The sequence below is a fragment of the Neovison vison genome, chromosome 4 (genome assembly GCF_020171115.1).
Source record: "Neovison vison isolate M4711 chromosome 4, ASM_NN_V1, whole genome shotgun sequence".
Classification (NCBI taxonomy): Eukaryota; Metazoa; Chordata; class Mammalia; order Carnivora; family Mustelidae; genus Neogale; species Neogale vison.
The window spans coordinates 223,563,208-223,576,895 of NC_058094.1; the positions used below are offsets into that span (position 1 = coordinate 223,563,208).

Here is a 13,688-nt window from a genome sequence, read left to right on the forward strand (position 1 = left end):
TACAATAGGCTTACACGCCTATCTCAAATCATGAGATGTAGAAGGGGTCATGGAGAGCCTTCCTCAGCTCATCTGCCTCAGCAGAGCTCTGGAGAACTGTTGCTTTGTACTATTCAGAGCACCCAGCATAAGACCTTACACATATGAGCCAAAAATAATTATTTTATGTGGAAGACATTTCTCTCTCAAAATTAAAGTAGTAGAACATGGTGGAGAGGCCTCCACATCATCTCTAACTTGGAAAAGCTCCCACTTGGCCCAGTCACTTGGCACCTATGTGTCTGTATTAGTTTCCCGGGACTGATGTAACAAACAAGCCGACTTAACAGAAATGTATGCCTTTACATATTCAGAGGATAGAAATCCAAAAATCAAGGTCTCTACAGGGTTGATTCCTTCTGAGGCCTGCAAGGGAGAATCTGTTCCATACATCTCCAGTAGCTTCTTTCTGGTGGCTTCAGACATTCTTTTGCTTATGGTTGACATTCTTCCTGTGTCTTTATATTTTATTCTCTTGTAGGTATCTGTTTCTGTGTCCAAATGCCCCCTTTCTATAAGTCAAGTTGGATTAGGCCTATTGTAGTGACCTCATCTAAACTTAACCATCTGTAGTACCTTATTTCCAAATAAGGTCACCATCGCTGGTCCTAGAGACTAGAACTTCAACATCTTTTATGGGGGATATATTTAAACCCATAGCAATGCCATTTTTAAATTCTCAGGGTTTTTTTTGTGTGCGTGTGTGAAAATAGAAGCTGTGGTATGGAATCACAGATCTGTGCTTTCTTCTCCATTCCCAGGTACCATAGGGTTTTAATCATATGTGGTATGTATGTCTTTTTTTTTTTTTTTGGTTTTTATTTTATTTTATTTCCAATTTATTTATTTTCAGAAAAACAGTATTCATTATTTTTTCACCACACCCAGTGCTCCATGCAAGCTGTGCCCTCTATAATACCCACTACCTGGTACCCCAACCTCCCACCCCCCCCCCCCGTGGTATGTATGTCTTAACCACTGCTTAGCATGGTATTCAAGATCTTATTGTCATAAATGGAGGAAAATATTATACACTTAAGGAGAAATCTTTTTTTTTTAAATATTACACACACAGACCTTGCAGAAGCCTTTCACTTTGTTGCCTCTTTTTTTTTTTTTTTTAAGATTTTATTTATTTATCAGAGAGAGAGAGGGAGAGAGACCGAGCACAGGCAGACAGAATGGCAGGCAGAGGCAGAGGGGGAAGCAGGCTCCCTGCTGAGCAAGGAGCCCGATGTGGGACTCGATCCCAGGACCCTGGGACCATGATCTGAGCCGAAGGCAGCTGCTTAACCAACTGAGCCACCCAGGTGTCCTAAGGAGAAATCTTAATATATATCATAAAATATACTTATACTTCAAAAAGTACATATTCGAAGCTATAAGACAAAAAAGGGGAAGACAAATATGAAAAAAACAAAGTTTTAGTCTTCGTTTATAGTATAGCCAATATAAATTAATAGAAAACTGATGGCAATAAATGGGCAATACTCCTAACTATACACCCTACAAAAGATTTAAAAGATCTCTCCAATGTACATTTGAAAATAAATTTTCCAAATACTAATAAAATATACAAATAAAGTAATGGAAAGTGGGGTTTGTTGTTGTTGTTGTTGTCATTTGTTTTTTTGGGTTTTTTTTTTTTTTTTTTTTTTGCCATATAAGAAACCATTTTTTCTTTTTGTTTGATTTTAAATCAGAGTCTAGCCAGGGCTGGTGAAGATGCATTCACAGGCAAAGTTGTTGCTTTTAGATTCTCAAGAATCTAAAATTGACCATCAGAACTTAGAGCAACACAGAGGTAGGTGTACCTGACAGCAGCTGATAGAATATTGTGTATTCTGGATTTTGAGCAGTTACTTTAGCTTCTCACACCACTGAAGGAGGTCTGCACAGAGGGAAGGAGGAGGCCTGGAATTCAAAAAGAGAATGAAAGACAAGCTCACCCAAGTTGCTCCTGGGGGCAAGAAAGCAAGACATTCTCTCTCATTTGTGTTATCTGCTCTTTTTTCACAGCTCATCAAGAAGTATAAGTTCTTTTGATAGACATGCACACATTTTAAAAAATTGAATCTGTCTCACATATCCTAACAAAAACTCCCCTTGCAAATTTAGAAATCTCTATCAAGTTTTATTCTATTTTTGCTCTCATGTTCAAATTCCTACAATGATGGTGTCACCACCCAATTCCACCAAATAGTTCCTTTCCTACAGTTTGGTTCTATAAATACTTCTGCCCTGAAATATTTAAGAAGTCACTCAAATCGGCTCACTAAATGTATTGTCATGTTTTGCTGTTGCTTTTGGCCTTCTTTCTGTTTCCATGTTTTGTAGCAGTTCATACTCTTAAGAGTTCTTCTCCGTGGGCGGAGTTCCTCCTTCATACTCTGTCGTTCCTTGACACACTCTGGCCGTTCCTCGACCGTGCTTCATCTCCCCGCACAGGAGGCTGGTTGGACGGCTTTGCTTTTCAACCTCTGGCTCTTCCCTCCATCTGCGAGTTGGCTATCTCTCAGAGACCTCACATGCAGCATCTGGGCATGACCAGGGGGAGCGTTTCTCCTCGTCCTTGGTTGGGGTGGGGAGGGCAGAGTATGCACGTGTTGTTTGGTGTTCTACTGATGGTTGTAAGCCTAGGGCCATACGGACTTCAAAGTTCAGTACCAACCTTTAATTTTATGCCTCCATTTTTATTCTTCTGCTTAATACTTCTTTTGTTAATGACACTAGGAACTCATTTGCTTAATAACATCTGTTCGTGGGGCGCCTGGGTGGCTCAGTGGGTTAAGCTGCTGCCTTCGGCTCAGGTCATGATCTCAGGGTCTTAGGATCGAGTCCCGCATCGGGCTCTCTGCTCAGCAGGGAGCCTGCTTCCCTCTCTCTCTCTCTCTGCCTACCTTTCCATCTACTTGTGATTTCTCTCTGTCAAATAAATAAATAAAATCTTTAAAAAAATAAAAACATCTGTTCGTTAAGTAGAACTGTCATATTTTTATACAGTTGTGATGAGAGAAATAATTGCCCCCCCCCAAGCTGTCCTTATCCTGATCTGTGGAACCTTTCACTATGTTACCGTAGTGAACCATACCACTGTGGCAAAGGGACTCTGATTAAGTGAAGGCCCATAACATGAGATTATCCTGGATGATCTGGGTGGGCCCAAGATGATCATAGGGCTCCTTAAAACAGATCTGACAGGGAAATCAGGGACTCAAAGCAACGGAGTGTGGGAAGGACTGGCTTCGAAGATGGAGAATCGGGACGAGGACAACGCGCAGGGAACGCTGGTGGAATCTAGAAGCTGAGCCAGGGGAGAAAATGGATTTTCCCCCAGAGTTTTCATAAGGAGCACCGCCCTACAGACACCTTGAATTTAGCCCAGTGAAACCCACCTCAAACTTCTAACCTCCAGAACTGTAAGACAGTAAGTTGTTTCAGTGCATTAAGGTTTGGTTATCTGTTACAGCGGCCGAGTGAAACTAACACAGCAGTCCTTTGTCATTTTCCGTTGTACCTAGCATGATGTCACACAGACAACACTCATCGTTCAATGAAAATGATGAACCTACTTAGGATTCCCCACCTTCTGGCATTTACACGCTATGGAATTGAGTCTGAAGTGTTCAGTAGTAGTATTTCTGAACATCTGAGATGTATTTACGAATATGTACCATAATACGAGAACTTTTACTTGGGACTAGAGGTCTCAGCAGAGAAAAATTACTTTTCCAATAAATCAATGGACTTGATGAGTCTGTTTATTGCCACATCAGCCCAATTGCCTCTCTGTTCTTCGGCAGTGTGCTAGCAAAACTCCATCACCGCTGACAGCTCGCACACATCTTCACTGGCTGCCGCCTCAGCCCTTGGGCTCTGACATCTCCTCAGGCTTAACGTGCACAGATTGCGCAAGCCCGCAATGCCTCCACTGGGTCCAGAGCTAACTGGCTGAGACCGCAGGGGAAATGCTTCCGTTAGCTCATTCTCTGCATTAAAATGTCAATATACTCCGTGCTTTTTACTTTACAAAGGGTGTGTGATTTCATTTAATCATCACCATAACTTGTTGAAGTTGAAGGAGATAGTGTTGCCTTTGTTTTACAGCTGAGAAAACTAAAGTTAGGGGGAGTTTCCACATTGTAAATGCCAGAAAGGAGATTTGAATGAAAATCTCTTAATTCCTTTCTCAGTTATAAAACGAATGCTATTTCATTATATCCAGGTGTCCTTGCCATTCTACCTCCATGCCATTGTTCCAGATAATGTATCTCTCAGGTGTATGTTTAATCGTAACATAACTTGTGCACATTATAATGTAATATGGAAAACGCAGAAATCATCCATAATCTTACTGCTCACAGATAGCCACAGGTACCGTGTGGGTGCGTTCATCTGAGTAGATTTCTTTCCACGTGAATTTTTATTTAGGGTTTTATATCACAATGCCTCTTCATTATTTTGAGTAAAATGAGGTGGCAGTCCGGCCTTATTTTATTTAAAATCTTACTGTATTGTCTTTCTGTGTCCTACCTTCCTAGTACTCACATTTAAATATAAATAAAGAATTAGCTCACCCTTCCAGAGGTAACTTTTTTCCAGGATCCGAGCTGCGCCTCTCCAACTGCAGGCAGGACCAGCAGCAGCAGCATCACTTGGGAGCTTGTTAGAACTGCAAATTCTCTGCTGAATCAGAATCTTTGGGGTGGGGGCACCTGGGTGGCTCAGTGGGTTAAGCCGCTGCTTTCGGCTCAGGTCATGATCTCAGAGTCCTGGGATGGAGTCCCGCGTCGGGCTCTCCGCTCAGCGAGGAGCCTGCTTCCTCCTCTCTCTCTGCCTGCCTCTCTGCCTGCTTGTGATCTCTCTCTGTCAAATGAATAAATAAAATCTTTAAAAAAAAAAAAAAAAAAAAGAATCTTTGGGGTGAGGCCCAGGAATCCCTGTCTTAACAAGCTCTCCAGGTGATTTTCACGCATGATACCATTTGAACTGAAATACTTGGTTTCCCATTTGTGTTGCTGAGGCAAATCAACTAGTAGGCCTGTCCTCGGTGGAAGTCAAGCAGAATTTAACTGTCACACTTGGAAGAAAAAGAAGAGAGCTTCTTACATACCCCGATTTCCCTCATCTACAAGCCATCAGCACTTGCTTCTTAGTTACCTGAGTTAAGGTTCATAGCCCTCGCTAGGGTGTCGCTATGTCTAAGTAGATGCACGCTTCTTACCATCAGATCATGCTTTCATCAGCTCTGATGCTCCTCTTAAACACCTACTATGTTTGGATCGCCTGGGTGGCACCGTCTATTAAGCGTCCAACTCCTGGTTTCAGCTCAGGCCGTGATCCTGAGATCCTGAGATGAGTCCTGGGATTGGGCCCCACATTGGGCTTCCCACTCAGTGTGGAGTCTGCGTAAAGACCCTTTCTCCCTTTCCCTGTTACCTCCCCTCTTTGTGTTCTCTTTCTCTCCCAAACAAATAAATAAAATCTTTAACGACATCTGCTATTTTAGATGATATGGAATAGAAAAGAAATAGAGATATTCTAGCCCCTCCCCTCCAGATAACTCACAGTCTTGTTAGGAAATAAAATTTTCATATATGAAATTCAGTTAACAACAGTCAGTCAAATCCTAAATTGACTATAATCAGGTACTACAGTGCATGAGAGGAGCAGCAAATGCCCTGGACTGTACAGGAAGGTGGGTGTCTTGACTAGGGAGGGTCTCCTTAAGAAAGGAGGACTCAGGACCTACGACATTAATCATAAAAATTTCACCTATTGAATGTTTACCATAGCCCAGAGAGAGTGGTTTAGCAATGGGTATTGTTATGTCCTCCAGTTCTTATTACTACATTGCAAATAAATACCTAATACCTATTCTCCAGACAAGGCTAAAGGAGATTAGGCAGCTTTGCCAATGTTCTATAAGTAGTACCCTGTGGAATCAGAATTTCAACCCAAGTCTGTTTGATTGTAGAGTCCTGTTCCTTAGCACTCCTGCCTTAATAGTTGACTATGGTAGAGAAGGTTAACAGATCAAGGTGTTTGTAGAGTGTGGCAGAAAAAGGTGACCCTGGGAAAGGTGCCTCACCAGTGTGCAAGTTTATGTGGCCAAGTCGCCCAAACCAGGAAACATCTGTTGGGATTTGGGAAGGTCTTGTGTGTGTAGATGGTGATCTGGGGTAGGATACTGTGGATACTGAAAAATCATTACATATTTTTTAACATAATGAAAATAATGTTTTAGGACCAGACTAACATTGGCTGAAAAGCTTAATTTGGTGAGAAGTGAAGAGATATTTGGGTAGGACAACCAAATACCGGATGATAAGGAAAATGGAGTCTTTGCAGGGGGCAAAGAGAGTGACCAATTATTAAATATTTTAAAAAGAAATGTGAAAGCGTTTAAAGGCAGATTGCCCAAAGGGACTAAAAGGAAAACTTTAGAATTATAACTTGACATTACGGATCGTTTTGAGCTACACACAGAAATTGCAATTATCTGGAGAGAGGTTGCAAAAAATGAGTAATGCAGTTAGAAATTGTGAGTTTAGGTCATTCTGAACTCTCCTTCTTCCTAACTACTTACACCCACCTGGTCTCCATCTCTAGTTGATTTTAAAAACACGTGAATCTGTCTCATCTACTTCGTCCTTCCTCATAGTCTCAGATGGAACTGGTCACCCTTCACCTGGCCTATGGCAATGACCGCCTGTGTGCGCTCATGAATTTCTGAATCACTTCCCTAAAATCTATTGTTTTTCTATAGGAGTTTTCTTTCTAAAGCCTAATCTAATTATAGCATCTTCCTGCTTAGAGGTTAAAAATCGTCCTCCCTGCCCTTTATTGCAGTATGCTACTTGACACGGCATTAAAAATTAGAGCAACCATAGTTTATTATCCAAATAAGAGACTTGAGAGATTGAAATTGGACATATTAATCATCACACTTGGATGAAAGACACGTCAGCTCTGCCTGGATTTCCGACTGCATCCCCTTCCGGGGGCACCTTCTGCATGAGTAATACCAAAATAATTAGTGAGCAAACCCTACGGGTCCTTTATCTGGGGAGCTCACGTCTGTATTTGCGTTGCCTAATCCCCTGCTCAGCACATGTAGGTACTCAGTATTTGCAGAAGGAAGGGAGGAAAAGAGGATTAAGTAAAACAAAGAATTTGAGAATTGTTTTAGCCTCGTATGTTGTTGTTGATGTGAAATTGAATTTGAGGTCTAACATCTTTCGAGAGGAAACCAGGGGCAGCCCAGTAGCAGCACATAGAACATGGAAACAAAAAGTGAAAAGAGAGGTCCCAGAAGTGGACCTGCTGTTAATAAACAACAGTTTGCAGTGTGAATTCCAGTGCTCTTTACCAAAAGACTCGGTTACCTGTGCATCCGATGACCAGAAATAGTTCTCAGTTTTGTAAAGCGATCTTTTAAAGTCATCTTAAATGTCACTATGGAGCTGTTTTTAAGTCTTCCCAGTAGTCTTCTAGAAATTATAATGACAAAGGAGATATGCAAATGTCCATTTTCTACTTTGGAAAACAGGTGCAGTCACTGTGAAAAAAAGAAAATGTCAGGAGGATGGGAACAAAAAGAAAAACAATGGAAAAGAACTTGTAATTTAATTACCTTGATGTCAGCCTTCTACACAAACTAGATGTGATGTAATTAAAATACCTGTAACAAAATGAAGCAGGGACATTCTTTCCTTTTTCCTGAAATAAAGGAAGATTAGAAACCTCATGCTGTTTGAGGGAAATGTATACTATTTATGCAAAAAAAAAAGGGTGCATGTGTGTATGTGTGTGTATGTATGTGTGTGTGAGAAAGATTTTTCTCTTAGTCGATAGCCCAACAAAATAGGCAGTATTTATGGCCTTTCAAAATAAAGTCATATCTATAAATAACTCCAGATTAAATATTATTTCAGCGATCCCTAATGCAATGAACATTACATTTATTTAACAATGTATTGATGGTTTTAGACCTTTCCCCGACTATAAAGCCATAGCAGGAACGTGCTATCTTTGTTGGGTCAGAAACGCTCATAGAGTAAGAAGCAAATCATGAATTTAAATGTGGATAAAAAGAACACTCGCTCTAACCGGAGATATACTGCTCAGTAGCACTGGCCAATATTGGATGTGGCGGGGGCACCCATCTGGGGAGCCGTTCGCTCTGCACTGTGCTCATGTAGGCTGTTCTGTTCTAGCGATCTACGAGCCTTCCTGTGAAGCCTACAAACACCTGGGCCAGACGTCCAATTACTACTGGATAGATCCTGATGGCAGTGGACCCCTGGGGCCTCTGAAGGTCTACTGCAACATGACAGGTAACTATGCCGTATTGATGTTTCATGGACGTTTCTTCTCTATGCTGAGCATGAACAGTACCACTCAAGTCTGGTTTCTTCTGCACCATGTTCTTTTCACAACATGTAATGAGCTAAATAGTGTTCGATTTGTTCGGTGAAATGGTGAAATGTGTTTCTAAAGCAATAAAATCTTCTAATCTGTTCTTTTTAAACTCTACCTTATAACTTGAACATTTTAAAATACAAACATGTAGGGGAAAAACTCAGAAAGTGCAATTGAAGGGGGAAGTCCACAGGCAGAGCTGGCCCATGTGGCAGCCGCCTCCACCAGTGACCGAGACTGAGGAACTCAGTGTCACTGCTCGACTGTCCACACTCTGCCCATGTCAGGGGGAGCTTATGGGCCCCTCCTGATCTTCCCCGGGCCCTGTAGTTAACAGAAGGAGGCTTTCTTTGGTCGGAAATCCCATTTTGGCAGCACCCACAGCTTTCATGTGTATCTGGAATTTTCTGCAACAGAAGAAAACCTAGTTTTTCTTCCATTCCGTATTGAATTTTGGAGTTATGAAATGAAATTATGGGTTCTGGTAAACTCCCACAATGTGTAAAATATTCAGATCTCTAAGAGTAGATTTTCTATCAGACACTTAGTAATGTCTTGCCTTCCAAAGTAGAAGAGTGTGAGGCATGTACCACTCACCGGCTCCAGGAGAGGACCAGCATTTGATGGAAACTCCTTAAGTATTTGATTATAACAGTAATGGTGATGTGATGCTACTTAGAATGATTACTACATTATCTGTACACTATGTGTCAGGTACCATGATAAATTCTTTACTTAGAAGACCTGGGTTTGCATCCCAGCTCCATCGGTTACCAGGTATATAATCACAGGCACCTTATTAACTGTATTAAACCCAATAAGGTTTGGTATGTTTATCTATAAAATGGATTAATAATAATATCTACCACATAGCATTCTTATGTAAATGGAATAAAATAATATACATATGGTTCTTCCCATATTATCTGACACATGGTAAACTTTCAGTAAAGGTTACAGGGAGTAAGGTATTATATTTTTTTAAAGGATTAGACAGTTAAATATCTTGCTTATATTATTAAGGTAAGATTCAAACACAAGTTGGTTGAGACCTAGTGGTTCTTAAATCAGGCAATGCTTTAGAATCATTTATGGGCCTTTTTGTTTTTGTGGGTTTTTTTGTTTTGTTTTGTTTTCCATACATACTAAATGTGTCTATGCTGAAGACTTTGATTCAGTCTGTTGGCTCACAACCCTCCAGGGAACTTTCCAGGTGTGATCTAAAACAGCCCCTGTACTCAGAGGGCTGGGAGAGACCCAAGAAAGAGACAGGCCCCTCCTAGTTGGTAGGTAGCAGTTTTAATAAGCACAGGGAACTTCTATATGAGGCTGGTCGTGATGGCAACATAATCTTAACAGTATATGAGGAAGCCTCACCTGCGTTCGAGTCACATACGCTGTACAGGTGTCCTCAACACCACACCACCACTACAAGTTTGTATCCTTGGAACAGCCCCTAAAAGAGAAAAAGGCAAGTGGAACTCCATTCCAGGCTCAGGGGAATGGATGAGAAGCCTTGGAGTGCCTGGGGTCAGCTCACAGGTCAATGGGCAGTCATGTCTTTTTCCAGTGACATCCCCAGAGATAGGTGCTGAGTGGAATTAGGATTGTGCCGCTCAAAGGGAGAACCCTGAAGAGCTTTGTGGGTAAGCAGACCCTGTGGAGAATTTCCAGCAACATAAGGAAGACATACATGGCCCAGAGCAGAAGGTAGAATGATGAGGACGGGGGTGTAGTAGGGAAGGCGTGTAGAGGAAATGGTAACATGGGAGCTGTCTTCCCCAAAATAGCCTTCCATGCCGAGAACTATGTGTGACCCCGAGAAGAAAGCTGCTCATCAGAAAGCTTGGTTTAAGAGTTTACTGGTTTTACTGGTTTTTGGACTTGTCAGTGCACTCACGTACTCTCTTATTATCTTCATTTTCATCTTAGTTGAACCAAAATACAATCTGTGAGAACTTCATTTAATCTATAAGAATCTTGATGTTTGTGTCTCCTAATATATAAAAAATATGATTATAGTTTAAGCCAATATGCTAAATGCCGTCTGGACAGTGAAGAGTACAGTACCACTTTCTGCAGGTAGAATATTTTTTCTTTCATCATTCAGGATAGGTATGAACACTAGTGTGTCAGGGACACCGAAGGCCAACAGGCATTCTTTGGCCTTTAACCACCCATCAGCCCTTTCTTCAGCTGGAAAGAACAAGAACTTGACATCATTAGGACAGTATGGTACCACATAGCTTGATTTGGGCTGTTGCAGTTCCAAGAGATAGATGTTGAAGACGAGGAAGGAATGAGGTCATGAGCAATTCTATGAAGTCTTGATCTATCTACCACTGTATGTCATGAGAAGGTACATAAACCTTACTTGATAACTTTTCTGGGAAAAAAATAGAGCCCTCCCACATCTCAGTAGCCCAGGTGTAATTTGGTATTATCACTGTTGAATATATCACAGATTTTTAAAATGGGAGCAAGACATCTTCTCTGGGGAAGAAGCCATGTCTTGGCAGTGTTCAGGCTTTTTTTTCTTCTTTCTACAGATGTCGTGGGATGGGGGAGAGCTGTAAACTTGTACAGACATAGTGAAAACTGTAAGGAAAGGGACCTCCTTGACAGGAAATATCTGATGTAGATTTAGGTAGAAACTAAAGACACTGTTGAAAATTACTTCTGATGTAGATCTATTCTTTGGAATCCTAAACTTCCAATTCTGTTACTAATTTAAAAGATAAAGGAAATGAAAACACAAGTAAAGTAGGGCCTGATAGGAAGAAGGGAGTCTCCCTTGATTTTTGGACAAGAAGTTCCTCCAAATATTCATGACCACACTACTGTCAAGTGAGGTCTCCAAGTTTTGTTTAACATTATCAAATAAGTAACATATCCTTTATCCTCACTATGTTTCATATTGGATCATAAGGGAGGACTTGAGGTCTGTCCCTTTTAGAGTATTTTATTGTTTGATTAGTTCCACGATTTCAACCTGTTGGTATCTTTTGGTCATCTCAGCTGCTTTTGTCACATTCTCAATTTCTTCTTCGTAATGCCTCTTGCAAATCATCCTTATTTTCATCCCTAATTCTGAATGATAGTTTCTTTAAAAACTCAACACTCACCTACTACATGATTCCGCAGTTGTCCTGGTGGGCATTTACTCCAGGGGAATGAAGACAGAGTCACACAGAAACCTGTGTGCAGAGGAGCATGGCAGACTTACTGGTAATAGCCAAAAACCGGAAGGCACCCAGATGCCCTTCGACAGGTGAAGGGGTAGACAGACTTGTACATCCATACCATGGAATTCTCTCTGACAATAAAAAAGAATGAACAACTGATCCAATGCAACAGACATAAATCTCCAGAGAATTAGGCTGAGTGAAAAAAATCCAATCTCAAAAGATTACACACTGTCTGATTTTCGTTTATGTAACATTCTTGAAATGACAACATTACGGACATGGAAAATAGACTAATGACTCCTGGCGGTGAAGGAGGGATGGGGGTGGGGGCGAAGTGGGCGTGGGGACAGAAGGGCAGCATGAGGGACTCTGTGGCATTGGACGTGTTTAGGGTCCTGACTGTACCCGCGGCAATATCTCGGTCGTGATGCTGTACTGCGGTTTTGCGTGGTGGCACCACTGGGAGAAGTGAAGGAAGCGTACAAGGGGCCTCTCTATACTATTTATCACAACTGCATGTTGCATCTACATTACCTCAAGGAAAGTGTTTAATTAAAAATATATAATATACACCAAAAAAAAATCCCAAAGATCCTGAATTTTTTCACAGTCTTTGTGGAAAAAAAAAGTAGTGCTTAAGCATACCTCTAAGATCCTTTTTTCCAGGTTTTTTTTTTTTTTAATTAATGTATGCACTAGGCATCGGGCACTGTGCCATAGGAGGATAAGTGGGTAGACTAAATGCGTTCCCAACTGATAGTAAAACACATGTTTAAAAAGCAAATAAATAAGTAATTTTTCTACAAAGAAAAGTAATGGAATTCTGAGGAGTGATTTATTTTGGATGCTGGATTTTAGATAATGCCTCTCTCCAGAGACAAACTTTTAGCCGAAATCTAAAGTATGAAAAGACACAAAGCACTCAAGGAGGTGAGGAGGGGAAACGAGCCCTATAAATGAACACCGCAGGCCGTGAAAGAGATCGTTTCATTCCAAGGAGCTGAAACCCCCATGGCTGGAGCCTGGAGCTAGGTGAGCTGCAGAGAGGGGGCTCGAGAGAAGTTGCCAGATGGGCGAGGCCAGAGCGCACCAGGTAGGAAGGAGGGTAGTGTGGGAAAAAGCTGGATTTTATGTTTTCAGTTATTTTTCAGTGCAGGGGGTGGGGACCCATAGAGAGGTTTCAAGCAGGAGAATGAGAGGGTCTTGTTTGGAACGAAACCATTGGGGGGGGCGGGGTTGGGCATGAGTGGCAGAGTGGAAACACCAAGACCAGTTCTGGAGTTTTGGTCAAAGTCCGGGGAGGCATCATCTCCTCCTTGAACTAGAGTGGCGACGGCCGGAGGGATGAGACCGAGATGCATTCTGGATCTGTTCTGGAGGGATGAGACCGAGACGCATTCTGGATCTGTTCTGGAGGGATGAGACCGAGACGCATTCTGGATCTGTTCTGGAGTGATGAGACTGAGATGCATTCTGGATCTGTTCTGGAGGGATGAGACCGAGACGCATTCTGGATCTGTTCTGGAGGGATGAGACCGAGACGCATTCTGGATCTGTTCTGGAGGGATGAGACCGAGATGCATTCTGGATCTGTTCTGGAGTGGTGAGACTGAGATGCATTCTGTATCTGCTCTGAAGTTAGGTGATGACTGATGTCACACGGTGATGATGTCGGGGTGGGTGACAGCTTGGGTGAGGATGGCTAAGGGCAGTCGTCAAGAGTAAGTCCCCAATACATGGACTGAGTAACCGGGTGGATTACGGTGCCATGGAACACGTAGAACATTAAGGGAAGAACAGATTTAGAGAAAAATCCAAGAAGTCAGTTTTGGCATAGTTAAGTGTGAGGTGCTATATACCATCTAAATTGAGATGCCAGTTTTGCAATTGGATAAAACTTCAAGAAGGATATGAAGGTTAGAGATAGAAATGTGCTAATTGTTAGCATCTGAATATATGAGAAGTGAGAATATCATATCACTCAGGGGTTGCTGTAAACAGGGAAAAGGCATCTCGGGAATGAGCCTTCGGGAACTC

General features: G+C 41.8%; 1 protein-coding gene across 1 annotated transcript in view; it reads left to right on the forward strand.

Moving 5' to 3' along the window:
• The window catches only part of CNTNAP2 (contactin associated protein 2), a 1,943,304-nt gene that overhangs the window by 1,232,429 nt on the left and 697,187 nt on the right, over positions 1-13,688 (forward strand). The window contains exon 12 of the mRNA XM_044246794.1: positions 8,259-8,378. Coding sequence (XP_044102729.1) covers positions 8,259-8,378 — 120 coding nt within the window. The remainder of the gene's footprint in view (positions 1-8,258; positions 8,379-13,688) is intronic.